The 13,145-nt window shown below is 46.8% G+C and overlaps 1 protein-coding gene across 1 annotated transcript; it reads right to left on the reverse strand.

Annotated features, from left to right (window-relative positions):
- Nucleotides 1–87: 87 nt before the first annotated feature.
- Nucleotides 88–12,766, reverse strand: itpkcb (inositol-trisphosphate 3-kinase Cb). Its single transcript, XM_084674996.1, has 8 exons — nucleotides 12,680–12,766; nucleotides 10,235–11,540; nucleotides 4,134–4,233; nucleotides 3,776–3,989; nucleotides 3,369–3,573; nucleotides 2,533–2,634; nucleotides 2,364–2,435; nucleotides 88–2,176 (listed from the first exon to the last, which is right to left on the reverse strand). The coding sequence occupies exons 2-8, from the start codon at nucleotides 11,363–11,365 to the stop codon at nucleotides 1,961–1,963; spliced, it is 2,040 nt and encodes a 679-aa protein (XP_084531122.1). The 5' UTR covers nucleotides 11,366–11,540; nucleotides 12,680–12,766; the 3' UTR covers nucleotides 88–1,960.
- Nucleotides 12,767–13,145: the final 379 nt, after the last annotated feature.

Here is a 13,145-nt window from a genome sequence, read left to right on the forward strand (position 1 = left end):
CAGGATGATACATCATTGTGTCTTTTGAACATTAGCGACAAAGAATGTGAACCCCAGCTTGGAGCAGAAAATACAACAATTCCAAAAGATCTTCATTCCAGTTTATTGCAATCAATGGTGTTCTAGACAGAGACGCGGTCCGCCCCCATCAGCACATTGTGTTCACTTCCCAGACAGTCCACAGAATTCTGAGATGCAACCCAGGGGTTATAAAAGCTACAAAAATACCTCAGCACCCCATGACCCTGACACACACTGGCCAGTTCCCAGCCAGACCACACAAACAGTATGAAAACAATCAGATGGTATTATAAACATGAGGACACATAGAAAGACATAATACTTAAGTCTGTAAACAGAAAATCATTCCAGAAAATTAACTTTCATGGTGTAGGTCCAGAGATAAATATTCCAGCTCTAAGATGCCAATGCTGACATATGCACCACATTGAACACATTTCTTTCAAAAAAAGGGCTACCGCACAGGTGTGTACACACACACACAAACTCACATCCACACACACACACAGAGCTGTCTGACACTGTGGAAGAACATGGTACAGGAAGACTTGGACTGGAATGTTATCTGAATGACCAAAACATTGGAAAGAAGTAAGCTCTGACACAATACCATAGCTTCCACTCACCTCGGTCCAACCCAGTTCTTTGTGTTGATTGTGAAATCAATTGCTTGTCCACAGTCTAACAGACAGTTTTATCCCATTAAAAACAATAACCAATAACACAAAGAAAGCTCCCTTCAAATCAATTATTCATCCAGTAAGACTCATCATTAAGCTTAAAATATGAACCTGTTCCAGTTTTGTAACTCAAACAACCACACATGCCCTTCAGTTTAGCCACCAAAAATAGATGCATGTAACTGAATATCTAAGCTGAATCAACCTTCATTAAATAAAAACAATTACGAACCATGAGCCCAGGATACACACATACAGAGCTTGCTTTGTTCAATGGCTTTTTGCGACAATCATCAGTGCAATACACTGCAGTCCGGTCATGGTCAGAGTCATGGACCCAATATAAAAGGAATGTAAAAGATACAAAAGGCTATTTACCATTTTCTGTATTTTCTCGACCATTTACCAAGAGAAAATTGGTTTTCATTTAGTTAGAAAAAACATTTGATCTTTTGTTGACTATCCTATCAGCAAACCCGCTGTTGGAAAAACAACATTCTCAAATACTCAAACCTAGGCACAGAAATGTATACAGTAAAAAGGCTATTTGAAGGCAAACAAATTAAATACATCTATGTACATAGAAAAGCTCTGGGTCAATTCAAACATACAGGTCTGCCCGGAGTATTAGTGTTGGTGTATACTAGTACAGTGAGTAGGAAAAGAAAAAATAATCAATGGTCCCTCGCAAAAATAGAATTCTCTCCATTGCTCTTCAAAGGTTCGAAGGTCACTTCAAAAGGAAGTGTTGTATATGTCTCTATTCAGCCAGCAGAGGGAGAGAAGGGGAGAGAGTAGTTCTGTGTTTGTGTGTGGCCAAGATCTCTCTCTCTGTCTCTCTCTGTCTCTCTCTGTCTCTCTCTGTCTCTCTCTGTCTCTCTCTCTCTCTCTCTCTCTCTCTCTCTCTCTCTCTCTCTCTCTCTCTCTCTCTCTCTCTCTCTCTCTCTCTCTCTCTCTCTCTCTCTCTCTCTCTCTCTCTCTCTCTCTCTCTCTCTCTCTCTCTCTCCTGGAAAGGCTGAAAAGGAGTAGCGTCATCATCCGAAGATCTGCAGTGTGCTTATCTTCTCTCTCTCTCTTCCCCTCAGGCAGGGCGGTTTACTACCAGTCCCACCTACATCCCTCTCTCTTCCCCTCAGGCAGGGCGGTTTACCACCAGTCCCACTGACGTCCATCTGTAGCAACCCCTCCACTTTGCCTATGTTCTACAATGTCCTTCTCTACTGATCCCCACCCTCCATCGCTCCTGCCGCCTCCCCCCCTCAGGGCTCAGAGGCAGCGGGCTGCATGGTGCTGAGGATGTCTATGAGGTTGTCAAGGCCCCACAAGTATCCGTCCTCTCGGTTCCCCTCCACCCAGGGGCTCCGGTGGTCGAGGGTGAGGGAGGCAGGCAGGGGAACCGTCTTCCCAAAGTCAATCATCCACACGCGGGCCTGTCCTGAAGCGTCGTGCACGAACAGCAGGGAACTGCCCACCACCTGTGGCAAGAAGACAGGGGAGGTGAGAGAGTGTGTGAAAAAGATAATGATGTGTGCGTGTGGGAGACATATATTAGCTTTATGCGCCTGTTTGTGTGTTATCTAACTGGATAGATGCATCAATAATAACTCAGCTGCCAGGCTTGTTGAGGATGGCTGGGAGCAAGTGCAAAGAGATGTGTCTCACCTCGTGCGTCCTGAAAAACTGGGATTTCTCCAACGCGGAGCGTAGTTCCTCCAAACGCTGCAGGTAAAGTTTCTGAAAGAGGGGAAGAAGGAGAGAGTCATTAAAGAACTCAAATTTTCCTCAGACTTTAGGTTCGTTTGCAGTCCATTCCGCCGCTGGAAACACCTACCAGGATCTCTACGTTTCCGTCCACAAAGTCCCCCAGGGCCTGCTTCACCTGCTCTCGCTGTTTTGTCTTCTTAAAGTTGGTGTTGCATGTCCCGTCTGCTCTCTACGGAGAATCACAAAACCCTCAGTTAGTGACCGTCAGTCACTGATGGTCACTAACTGGTTACCAGGTAATACAAAAAAAACGGGGCATATTTCTTGTCAGTGTTTGGACCAGAAGAAGCACTAGTTTATCTAGATCTGGAGCCTGGCCTAAAGCCACAAACCGATACGTCCACATTATTCTAATGGAACGTAACGAGAAAGGAGGGTGAGACTGGGTATGATGTCACATGGCTGATACGAAATGTGTGTTGTGTTTTGAAGACTGACCACCTGTTTTGCAACTATTTCCATATAAAACAGAGGTGAGCGCATTTCCATTGTTGTGATGTGCCTTCAGCATATGACCTCATTCACAGACCACTGAAGCCATCCTGTGTGTATGTGTGTGTGTGTATGTGTGTGTATGTGTGTGTGTGTGTGTGTGTGTGTGTATGTATGTGTGTGCGTGTGTATGTGTGTGTATGTGTGTGTGTGTGTGTGTGTGGGGGGGAGGAGGAGGGGGGGGGGGCACATCACTTTTTTCCCCGTCAGGAAGAGTTGTTGAGTTGTCCTTCCTTATCCAAGGATCAACTTGGACTTTTTTTTCAAAACAACATGAAGAGAGAAAACACCTATGCTGTCTCCTAACTTTGAAATAGCCTCTGGAGTTTGTGACCCCCCCCCCTCCCCCCTCCCCCCTCCCCCCTCCCCCCTCCCCCCTCCCCCCTCCCCGAGGTGTTCTGCCGGCCTCACCTTGATGCCCTCGATGCGGAACCCCATGGTGGCGGTGGAGCTGAGAGTCTCCCTCCACTGCATGTATCTGGGTTTGAGGACCCCCTGCTGGGCCCTCTCCTGCTCGGTCGGGGCCGCTGGGTCCACGGCCACCATCTTGTCGTACATGTCCCTCCGTAGGCGTGGCCTCTCCTGAGCCTTCCTGAGCTCCTCCTCCAGGTATGTCCTGACAGGCAGACGAGGGGTTAACGCACCTGCCCCCGCCGAGGGGCGCGTATGCGACAGTCTGGCTGAGAGATTCAGCGCGCTACAACCACGGTTTCCTTCTCCACGACCGCCCCCCTTCCCTCCTCCTCCCCTTCCCTCCTTCTCTCCTCCTCCCCTTCTCTCCTCCTCCCCCCTTCCCTCCTCCTCCTCCCCAGCCTCACCTGCTACCCATCTTGCAGTCCATGATGGAGGGCGAGTCGAAGTCAGCCAGGAGGTCGTCCATCAGGTTGTAGTCCTGCTCGTCCTTCTGCACCACGCCGTGGTAGCCGGGGACGTGGGGCCGCAGGGTGTCCTGCATCAGCTTCTCCAGACACTGCTGCTCACACTCGCTGTGGCGCTTCAGCAGGCGGCCGTACTCCCCAGCCTGGAAGTTACCTGGGAGGAGAATAGAGAGGGGCGTTCGAGAAAAGAAGGCAAAGGATTTAAATGCAGATTTAACTACCGAGATTGCAAGTGGGAAGAAGGAGATATGCACTGGCCACTGTGTGTGTGTGTGTGTGTGTGTGCGCGCCCACATACCTGCATGGCCAGCGAGCTGCACCCAGGGGTATCTCTTCTTGAATGACACCACAAAAGGTGTCCAGTGGACCATGGTCTTTACCTTCTGCCAAGGCTTGTTCTGGAGGGAGAGAACGGGATGGCTGAGTGACTGGGTAGGATGCCTGTTCGTGAGAAGCCTCAAGCCTAAAACTAAATCTCACACAGGTCTCTGCTATGTCACAGGTTGAGAGAGAGAGAGAGAGTGAGAGGCACTGACAAAGGGAGAAGATCATCTCTGTAGCAGTCGTGCACCCTCCTCCCCCCCCCCCCCCTTCCCACTCACACAAACAGATTTCTGTGAAGCCCACCCGTCTCCTATCAAGGCTGGGCTACTCCCGTCATGGACGGCCCATTCATAAAACATTTACCAGGACTCAAAACAGACGTCCCAATGTCTGCGAGTTTCAATTACCATTTGTGTGTCTGAGTGTGTCTGTGTCTGTCTGATTGTGTATCCGTGTGTGTGTGCGCACACACAGGGGAGTATGTTTTATCTGTTGGGAAACATAGGACCGAGGTCACTGTGCACTGGGCTCTGACGCAAGCAACTCACAAAAGTACACCACATCCATTGCACACAGACAGGGAAAGAATTAGGAAACGTGTCTGTGACAAATCGTGATCAGAAGGAACATGTGCAAGAGTGCTTCCATCAAGTAAAGGGAGTGTGTGTTAGCGGGTGTTTGTGTGTCAAAGTGTGTCCTTAAAAGAGAGAGACAAAGGGAAAGTAGAGACAGCCTACGGAACAGGGAGCTTACGACATTGTAATGCTGTAAAGACAGCGTAAGTCAGGAAGACAGAGGCAAACACAGAAAAGGGCGAGGCCATGGCCGATAGGCAATCAAGCGGAATAGCAGGGCCCCCATAAACTAGACTTTTATGATAAGTGCAAAATAATGCAACACTGCAGTTCAGGCAGAGTGTGCGTAATTCTGTGTGTTTGTGTGTGTTTCTGTTTATGTATCTGCTTCTTTCTGTGTGTGTTTTTTGTGTGTTTCTGTGTCTGTATGTGTGTGTGTGTTTCAGGGTGTTTCAGTGTGTGGGTGTGTGTGTGTATTTGTGTTTGTGTGTTTCTGTGTCTGTATGTGTGTGTGTGTTTCAGGGTGTTTCAGTGTGTGGGTGTGTGTGTGTAAGTATCTCCTCCACTCCCTTGCATTCTTCTCAGTCTATTTCTGTCCCAATCTATCAAGAGAACTGATGGTGAAACAGCAGACGGTTGGTCACTACTTGCCTGTAAGGCTTGACAGAGAGGGTACATAGCTGCTAATGACAGGATATAGACTTGCTGTAGTGCTGTATGGTGAACATGGAGCAAACTGAGGAGTCTTAGTGCCTGTGACTTGGTAGGACAGCCAGTCAACTTCAAACACACCTGACACTTCAATCTCTTTAGCAGCTTAACCCACACATGGCCCTGTCGCTTAGGACAACAACAGCGCACTAAACTGCCTCCTGCAGAGTTAAAACACACACAGGACTGGAGCACACACACCTCTCACTCAGCGTTGACAGTGTATCTAAAAGGGAGTCAGATGTAATTTCACCTTTCTTACTTTCATTGTCATCAGGCCTAGCACTAGCCTTAACAGACCATGGCATGAAGCCCAATTTCACGTCCTGTTCTTTCTTTCTTTTTGTCTTCTCCTCTTTTGTTTACTTGCTAGAAATCTTCATTCGTCTCCCACTCATTTCCTCAATCGTCTCTCCTTACATTTGCACCAGAATTCCTCCATCGCCTCCTTGCCAGATTGAATGTCATCCTCATTCCTTCTTTTCACTCGCTTTTTTACTTCTCCTGTTTCATCTTCGACCCCCCTCCCCCTCTCCCTCACTTACACCCGCTTTCGCGTTTTCCCCTCTTCTCCCTCCCGTCTACCCTGTTTCCTCACAGTCTCATCCCACCCTGCCGTCCTCCCACCTCCATGTGGTGTCAGCTTTTCAACATCCTCACCCCCCTTCTTTTCTTCCCTCCCTTCTCTCCTTCTTTACCAACTACACTAACTAATGCTTGGAATGCAGTGGGTGTCTCTGGTCTTTGTCATCGCTCGTCACAGCCTCCATACAAAAACAGACACACACACACACACAGCAAGCACTGACATTTTGCCACTCGGGCCCCTCCCGTTCCTATGACGACAGCAGTGTGCCTGTCCGTCAGGGGCCATGTTGACCACAGAAAGGCTTTTGTCCAATCACCAGCTGATCCCTTGTCCCTCAACCCAGACAGCTGTAGCAACTGAGAGGATTGAAAAGGTGACAGCCAGAAAGCAAGGATTAGCGAGAACCAGGAAGCAGTACGCTGTGTTCATTGCCCAATCCTTTCTGATTGACAGGAAACACATAAAAGGTACATTATGTACAACAGCAGGCAGACAAATTGTGACCTGCGTTCTGAGGTCAAAGGCCATTGAAGGCCTACTCTGTCTAATCCAGTGCAGACCATCATCCTAAATTTACATTTACATTTAGTCATTTAGCAGACGCTCTTATCCAGAGCGACTTACAGTAAGTACAGGACATTCCCCCCGAAGCAAGTAGTGTGAAGTGCCTTGCCCAAGGACACAACGTCATATGGCACGGCGGGGAATCGATCCGACAACCTTCTGATTACTAGCCCAACTCCCTCACCGCTCAGCCATCTGACTCCCTAAATCCTCTGAGCTTACAGACATCTTAAACAAAAAGGTGGGGGGTGGGAAGCTGAGGTCTCTCAAACAACAATAACAGAACACCACACCTGAATACCCCAAACATGTCCATACCTGAGAACATTTGGGGCTACTAAGCAGCGAGTAGTCAAGCAACAACTAGTCTCTCTCAGACCGTCTCTCGCTGCTGTCTCTCCTCTGGAATATCTCCACCTGCCCTCACCTGAGTGGTGATGAGTGGAAATGATTATTCTTCATCTTTCAGTCCCTCATACACTCTCTCAAATAGTTGCTCGGTCTCACACACGTTGACTCTCGGGAACACTCGAATTCTAACTCCCACTGACCTTTCCTCTCACCTTCCTCAATTTCGCACTCTCACTTCTACTCTCACTTCTTCTCTGGGCTCCAGTTCTTACCTGCACGACGGCGCAGTAATGCAGAAGCAGGCCGGCGGTGACACAGGCACACACAGACGCGGAGAGCAGGTGAGAGCGGAGCCAGCAGCACACACTCCGCACCATCAGCACGGGGTCTCGCCAGGTGACACCCTGTTGCATCTAGCGCGACGTTAGCCTAGCGACGTCTAGCGTCTATTCATGCCCCTGTCCTGATCTGCCCCTTAATTAGCACAGTGCTAGCATGAAGCTAACCATGCATTTGTCTGTGCATGTCAGGCAGTGGGACTGCCTTTCAGTGCAAGCACTGAGGTAGGCTCCTATACAGCAGCTTATATTATCGGGTGAACATTCCCCCCCTGTATGAGGTAACACTAATCTCTCTCGCTGTCTCTCTCCATCACTCTGACCTCCTCCCTCCCCTCTCGCCCCCTGTTCTCTTTCACACCAACACACCATCTCTCTTGTTTCAACACCCTGTCACACCTCCCTTTCTAACTATCAGATATCCTGTCTCTGGCTTGTTGTGTTCCTCCAGCTTGCACTGCTTTTCCTAGCTCGCGAGTCCTTTCACTCTATCCCTCAGTCTCAAGCGGTCTTTAGGTCTATTTTTCGTCTACTGATCCTTCTCTCTCTTCCTCGCCGTCTATCTGCTTATGCTGCCCTTTAACCTTATTCTCTCTCCCCCTCTCCTTCCCTCTCTCTCTTTCTCTCTCTCCCTCTCTCTTTCTCTCTCTCTCTCTGTTTCTCTCCCTCTCTCCCTCTCTCCCTCCCTCTCCCCCTCTAATCCCCCATCGGCCTGCGTTCTCAAAAAGCCCCATGCAGAGCCAATCTCTCATCACAGTCACCAGCGACAGACATGACTGTAATACCATGCTACCCCCTACCACCAGGGGGTGGGGTGGGGTAATACCATGCTACCCTCGAGGCAGGGGGTGGGGTGGGGTAATACCATGCTACCCCCTACCACCAGGGAGTGGGGTGGGGTAATACCATGCTACCCCCTACCACCAGGGAGTGGGGTGGGGTAATACCATGCTACCCTCGAGGCAGGGGGTGGGGTGGGGTAATACCATGCTACCCTCGAGGCAGGGGGTGGGGTGGGTTCCAAATCGCTCAGACTTTTTGCAACCTGTATGTGTGTGGGCTGAATATTAGTCTCTTTCCCTGCTTGTCATCGAGAGACAGAAAGAGAGTGAGAGAGCTGTGAGACGACCCGTACCCACTATCAGATCAGAAAATAAAGTGCCGCAATTGAAAGGTGCTCAGAGTCTCTTTAAGAACTGAAGTTAAAAAGAAAATGTCTGTGTAACAACTTGAAGGTGTCTTTCAAGTCTGGTGGTGAGCTTCTTTCCAGGCCTTGTTTACTTCAGAGCCACTTCCCTTTACTGTTCCACAGCTCGAGCAGCGCGGCTCACACCTCGACCACAGCCCTGTGCATGCGCATGTGTATGCACGTGTATGCGTACGCATGTGTATGTGCGTGTGAGTGTGTGTGTGGGCAGGGTGTTTATCCTCCACTTATCTCTATTTTCCTCTCTCTGTTCCACGTTTCAAGGTGTTTCAATGTATTTGAGGGGAAAATAGAAGGCCTTAAGTGCAAAGTTAAATAGATAGAAATACAGTCAGAAAAAGACATCTAAGACTCAGAGAGACAGAGAGACAATAATAGTTTGATACAAATTTGTTTTAAGGGAATAGAAGATTCAATATATGCAGAACATTTAACTGCAAAAGATTCGAGGAAGACTGGTGAGACAGCAGAAAAGAAAGAACTTCCAAATAAGGCAATGATGTCACCTAGCAACTAAATTGCCGTCTGACAAATTTTCCATGACACACATGCTAAGCTGTGAATGCATCAGATTGTGTTTGTGAGTGTGTGTGTACCTCTACTTCTGAATATAGCTTCAGCAAGCATATGCTGGCGTCACTGAGCAATGCGAGCACTTCGAGTATAACAACTGGTTTGGCTACTCTCTAAAAGTGTGGAGACAGCTTACGGCTGGTCAATAACAACAGACGCCCGCAAGCTCTGACACTCCGCTCCATCTAGTACAGTCAGCTTTAACAACCATGGATGACTGCATGCATAACCAGTCTCATACAACCACGTTTCAGAGCTCACTATGACCATTGAAATAGTTCCTGCAGTAGCTGTCCTGGTTATTTGCCGACAATATGCAGAGGGGCCTTGGTCTTTGGCCGGGAATCCTGATGCAAGGTAACACATTCCAACTGGTTTAACAAGATCACAAAGAAAACTATTTCCATATATCTATCTGGGTGAGGAACGATTTAGAGATAAACAGCATGTGCGAGGGTGAGAGAGTGAGAGAGAGAGAGTTTATGCATGCGTCTGTGTGTATGTGTGAGTGTGTGTACTACGCAGGAAGACAGCATGTGCTGATATTGTTCTATTTCCTGGAAAGACATCCTGCTTTTAAGGACTATTCATTCCAGCCATGTCTCGTCAAGATGCATCAAAGGGGTTTGCCTCAAAACGAAAACATCAGAACGTCCCATAGGAACAAGTGAGGCGACCAGTTATTCACAACATATTTTACATTTCAAATGTGTTGGTTACGACCCCAATTAAACTCAACAAGAAAGTGACTGAGTAGTATCTCCTCCCAGTTCCACACCCACCAAACCTCTTTAACAGCATGAGAAACCACAAGGCTGTAACAACAGTGGGTTGAAAATGGGGTAAACCCTTTGCAGATCCTTCTCGTTCCATTCCAGTTTCCACCACTCAGAATCATTGATTCATGATACTGAATTCAATATTCCAAGCCTTGAAGCAAACACTACCCTATTCAACCCTCCACTACGCAGAAACTGGTATTCAGAGGGGAACTTTTGCATGAATCAGGAAAACGTATTAGTGTTTTTGTGTCTGTTGCTCTTTTCTTTGTACTGTGTTAGTAGGCTAGAAACATACAGTTATAATCATTATACCTGCAGAACACATATTTCCCAATTAACCTCGGGTAGACATTTTTCGCAGCGTGAATCAGAGATGAGCACTCACCCCTGTGCCCTCGTCCGGACTGCGAGAGTAGCACCTGGCCGGGGAGAGGCTGGATTCGATGTCGCTACCAGTGAAGTCATCCTCAGATTCGTCAAACGATGAGGCGGATGACAGGCCGGCTGAGGACGAGCTGGAAAGCTTTCGGGGAAAGCGCATCAGCGCGGGGGAGCCTCCGCAGCCACTGTCCGAGCAGGGCGATTCGTCATCGGGGTGAAGGTCTACGCACGACCCCCTGTTCTGGTGATCCACCGTTTCCTGAAACCCACTTGGACTCGGGTCACTGGTTATGATAAGCTTCGGGATTGTACCGGGGAAACTTTGGCTTCCCACTGGACTATGTAACTTGGTGGTCGATGTGTCCTTTTGATTGGAGGAATCAACTGAAAAGTTATTTTGGTAGGACGGCCTGTCGACACGAGACGAAACAGTAGTAGATTTGGTCATTTTTGTACATCTTAAATGCTTCTCATTCTCTGTGGATAAGGCTGAGTTCAGCGATGCGAAAGATCTGACGTCTTGGCCAGAGGTGCGCAACAGTACAGAGCCTACAGCCCGTGACAACTCCTCCACCTCAGAATTAACTCCACCCTGACAACTGTCTCCGATAGTCTCGTTTTCCATTGTCCTTGTTGAGGAATCCCAGGCATGATCCTCTCCTGCAGTCGTTCCTTGGCCGCCGTTCGGCTTGGCCACGAAGCCGGTACTGTTGAGTCCACTGGCCCGTCTTTCCAAACTCGACTCATCGGATGACGAGTTTGCCGCTCCCCGGTTCACCTTGTCAATGTTAAGATTCCTTATCTGCCCATGATGTATTCCAGCTGGGCTACCTCCGACCGGGGTTTTCAGGCATTCACTCTCTAAGTGGCCTCTTCTGAACTTTTCTTGTCCGTATTCAAGACGTGTTTCCGAAACTCCGATTAGACTCAGCGCAGATTGGCATGTTGATTGGTTCTTCCTCTCGAAGCACGGCAACACCTTATTTTTTTCCGAAGTCCTGTTAAACCGGTCACTCCCAGGCTTCTCACTCTTAAATCTGCGGATATGGAGTTGTTTGGCTGTCTTGCTTGGTTTCCATTTCGCTTTGCTCGGCGTGGATGGGGAGTGTAAGAGGCTAGAACGAGTTTGACCCATTCTGTATACCGTAGTTCAGACACAGACCTTCAACGATGGGTTGTAGCAGAGCTTGTAGTTTGTAACCATTCGTGCTTCAGAGCAGCATACGTCACGTGATCCAATGATTCACATTTTCGGGTGGTGAGTCGTAAACGTGATTAATTTTCTCCTCTTTGAGTGCGTCTTGTTTTTTCTGGAACAAAATTATTTTCATAGTAATTTATTAAAAATCATCACACATGGGCTCCTTTTTTTCTTCCTTTTTAAAATTTTCATTTTTCATCAATGTGCCAGAAAACAAAAACGGAGAAATCCTTCCCAAACACTTAAAAAACATAACAGGATAACAGCATAACAAAATGGCATATTAATGCTGCACATTAGTGTAAGGCTGATTGAAACAGTGAGACTATTCCCTCTTTTATAAAAAGGTAACACGCATGCCAAAATATAACCATCCCACTTATGTTTTGTTGTATATTTAAAATTACACTCATTTCCAATCAATCTGGTTAGAGGCAGAAAAGGGGATGTCTTTCTTCCTGATGTAAAAGCCAAGAAAGTAAGCTTGACAGCCAACAGAGATCAAACAGTCCAGAATTCTGCTGCCCCCTGTCTTTGTACATTGCCTGAAGATTTTTGGGGGGGTTTTCAGGTATAATGCAACATCAATGACAAAACAGAGGAGTTTGAGAGATTCAGCTATATTTATCATTTATCATCATTTACTGGACCCTCAACAAGTATCAGTCAAGCAGCCACAGTCCCAACAGAGCATCATCTCAGCCCTAGTTAATGTTGAGTATGGTTTCAACAGAGCTATGTAGAGTTGGAGTGGGGCGGTGGTAACCGAAATCTATATAAAAAATAAAAATATAATTTTTTATGGAAAATATGTCTTATTGTCCTCAGCCACATTTCACACAGTCAGTAATCATTATCTTGGCTAATATAAAAATGAAACTAGAATGACATTACTGCGGAACTTGGCCTCCTCATCAGAAAGGAAAGCTTGTGGACAGGAAGTGACACCAATGGAATAAATAACTCAAAAGAACGTAGAATGACCAAACTGAACACAGGGACAATTTACGCTGATTCAAAAGCTCCCACATCAAGTAGACATGTCACAGATTAAATAGCATAAAACATACAACGATCAGGGGGATAGGGAATAATTGCATTACACAAGTTTAACACTTCACAGCTGCATTCTTCTATCTATTGAAATATGGCAGCCTTAACGGATACATTCTGCAATTGTTTACTTGAATTACAACTTGGAAATACAGAAGCCTACATACAATACAAGTTAAATTTGAAAAGACCTACCATCAACAGAGCATCTATGAACTTCACTCCTCTGTCAGTAACTATGGGGAAGTGTGGTTGTGTAGTGTGTAGTAGTATGCCGTTGGATGACAGTGTGGCTTATCTATTTAGCAATGTGTGCAATAATCTTGTGAGGTAAAAACGTGGTGAAGTAAAAGAGGAAGCCCATGTCAAAACACTTAGACTGAGACACACCCTCAACATGAATAAGGACAAATCCCCAATCAGACTTACACAAACTATTAATCTGCATTTAATTAAGGGGAACAATCAGAGTCTTAAGTATAAGGTTTTATATATTTATGTTTATTTATAATGAATCAATACAATGATAACAATTATGTATATGTTTTGGATGTAGAGGTTGCCTATTGAAAGCTAATTAATTGACTGCCATTTTTATTTTAACTTTTTTTTTGCAAACTGATGAACGAAATAAAAAGAGAGACTTATCAGTATGAAAACC

This window comes from Hypomesus nipponensis, chromosome 15, assembly GCF_054491055.1.
Source record: "Hypomesus nipponensis isolate SF chromosome 15, ASM5449105v1, whole genome shotgun sequence".
NCBI classification, from domain to species: domain Eukaryota; kingdom Metazoa; phylum Chordata; class Actinopteri; order Osmeriformes; family Osmeridae; genus Hypomesus; species Hypomesus nipponensis.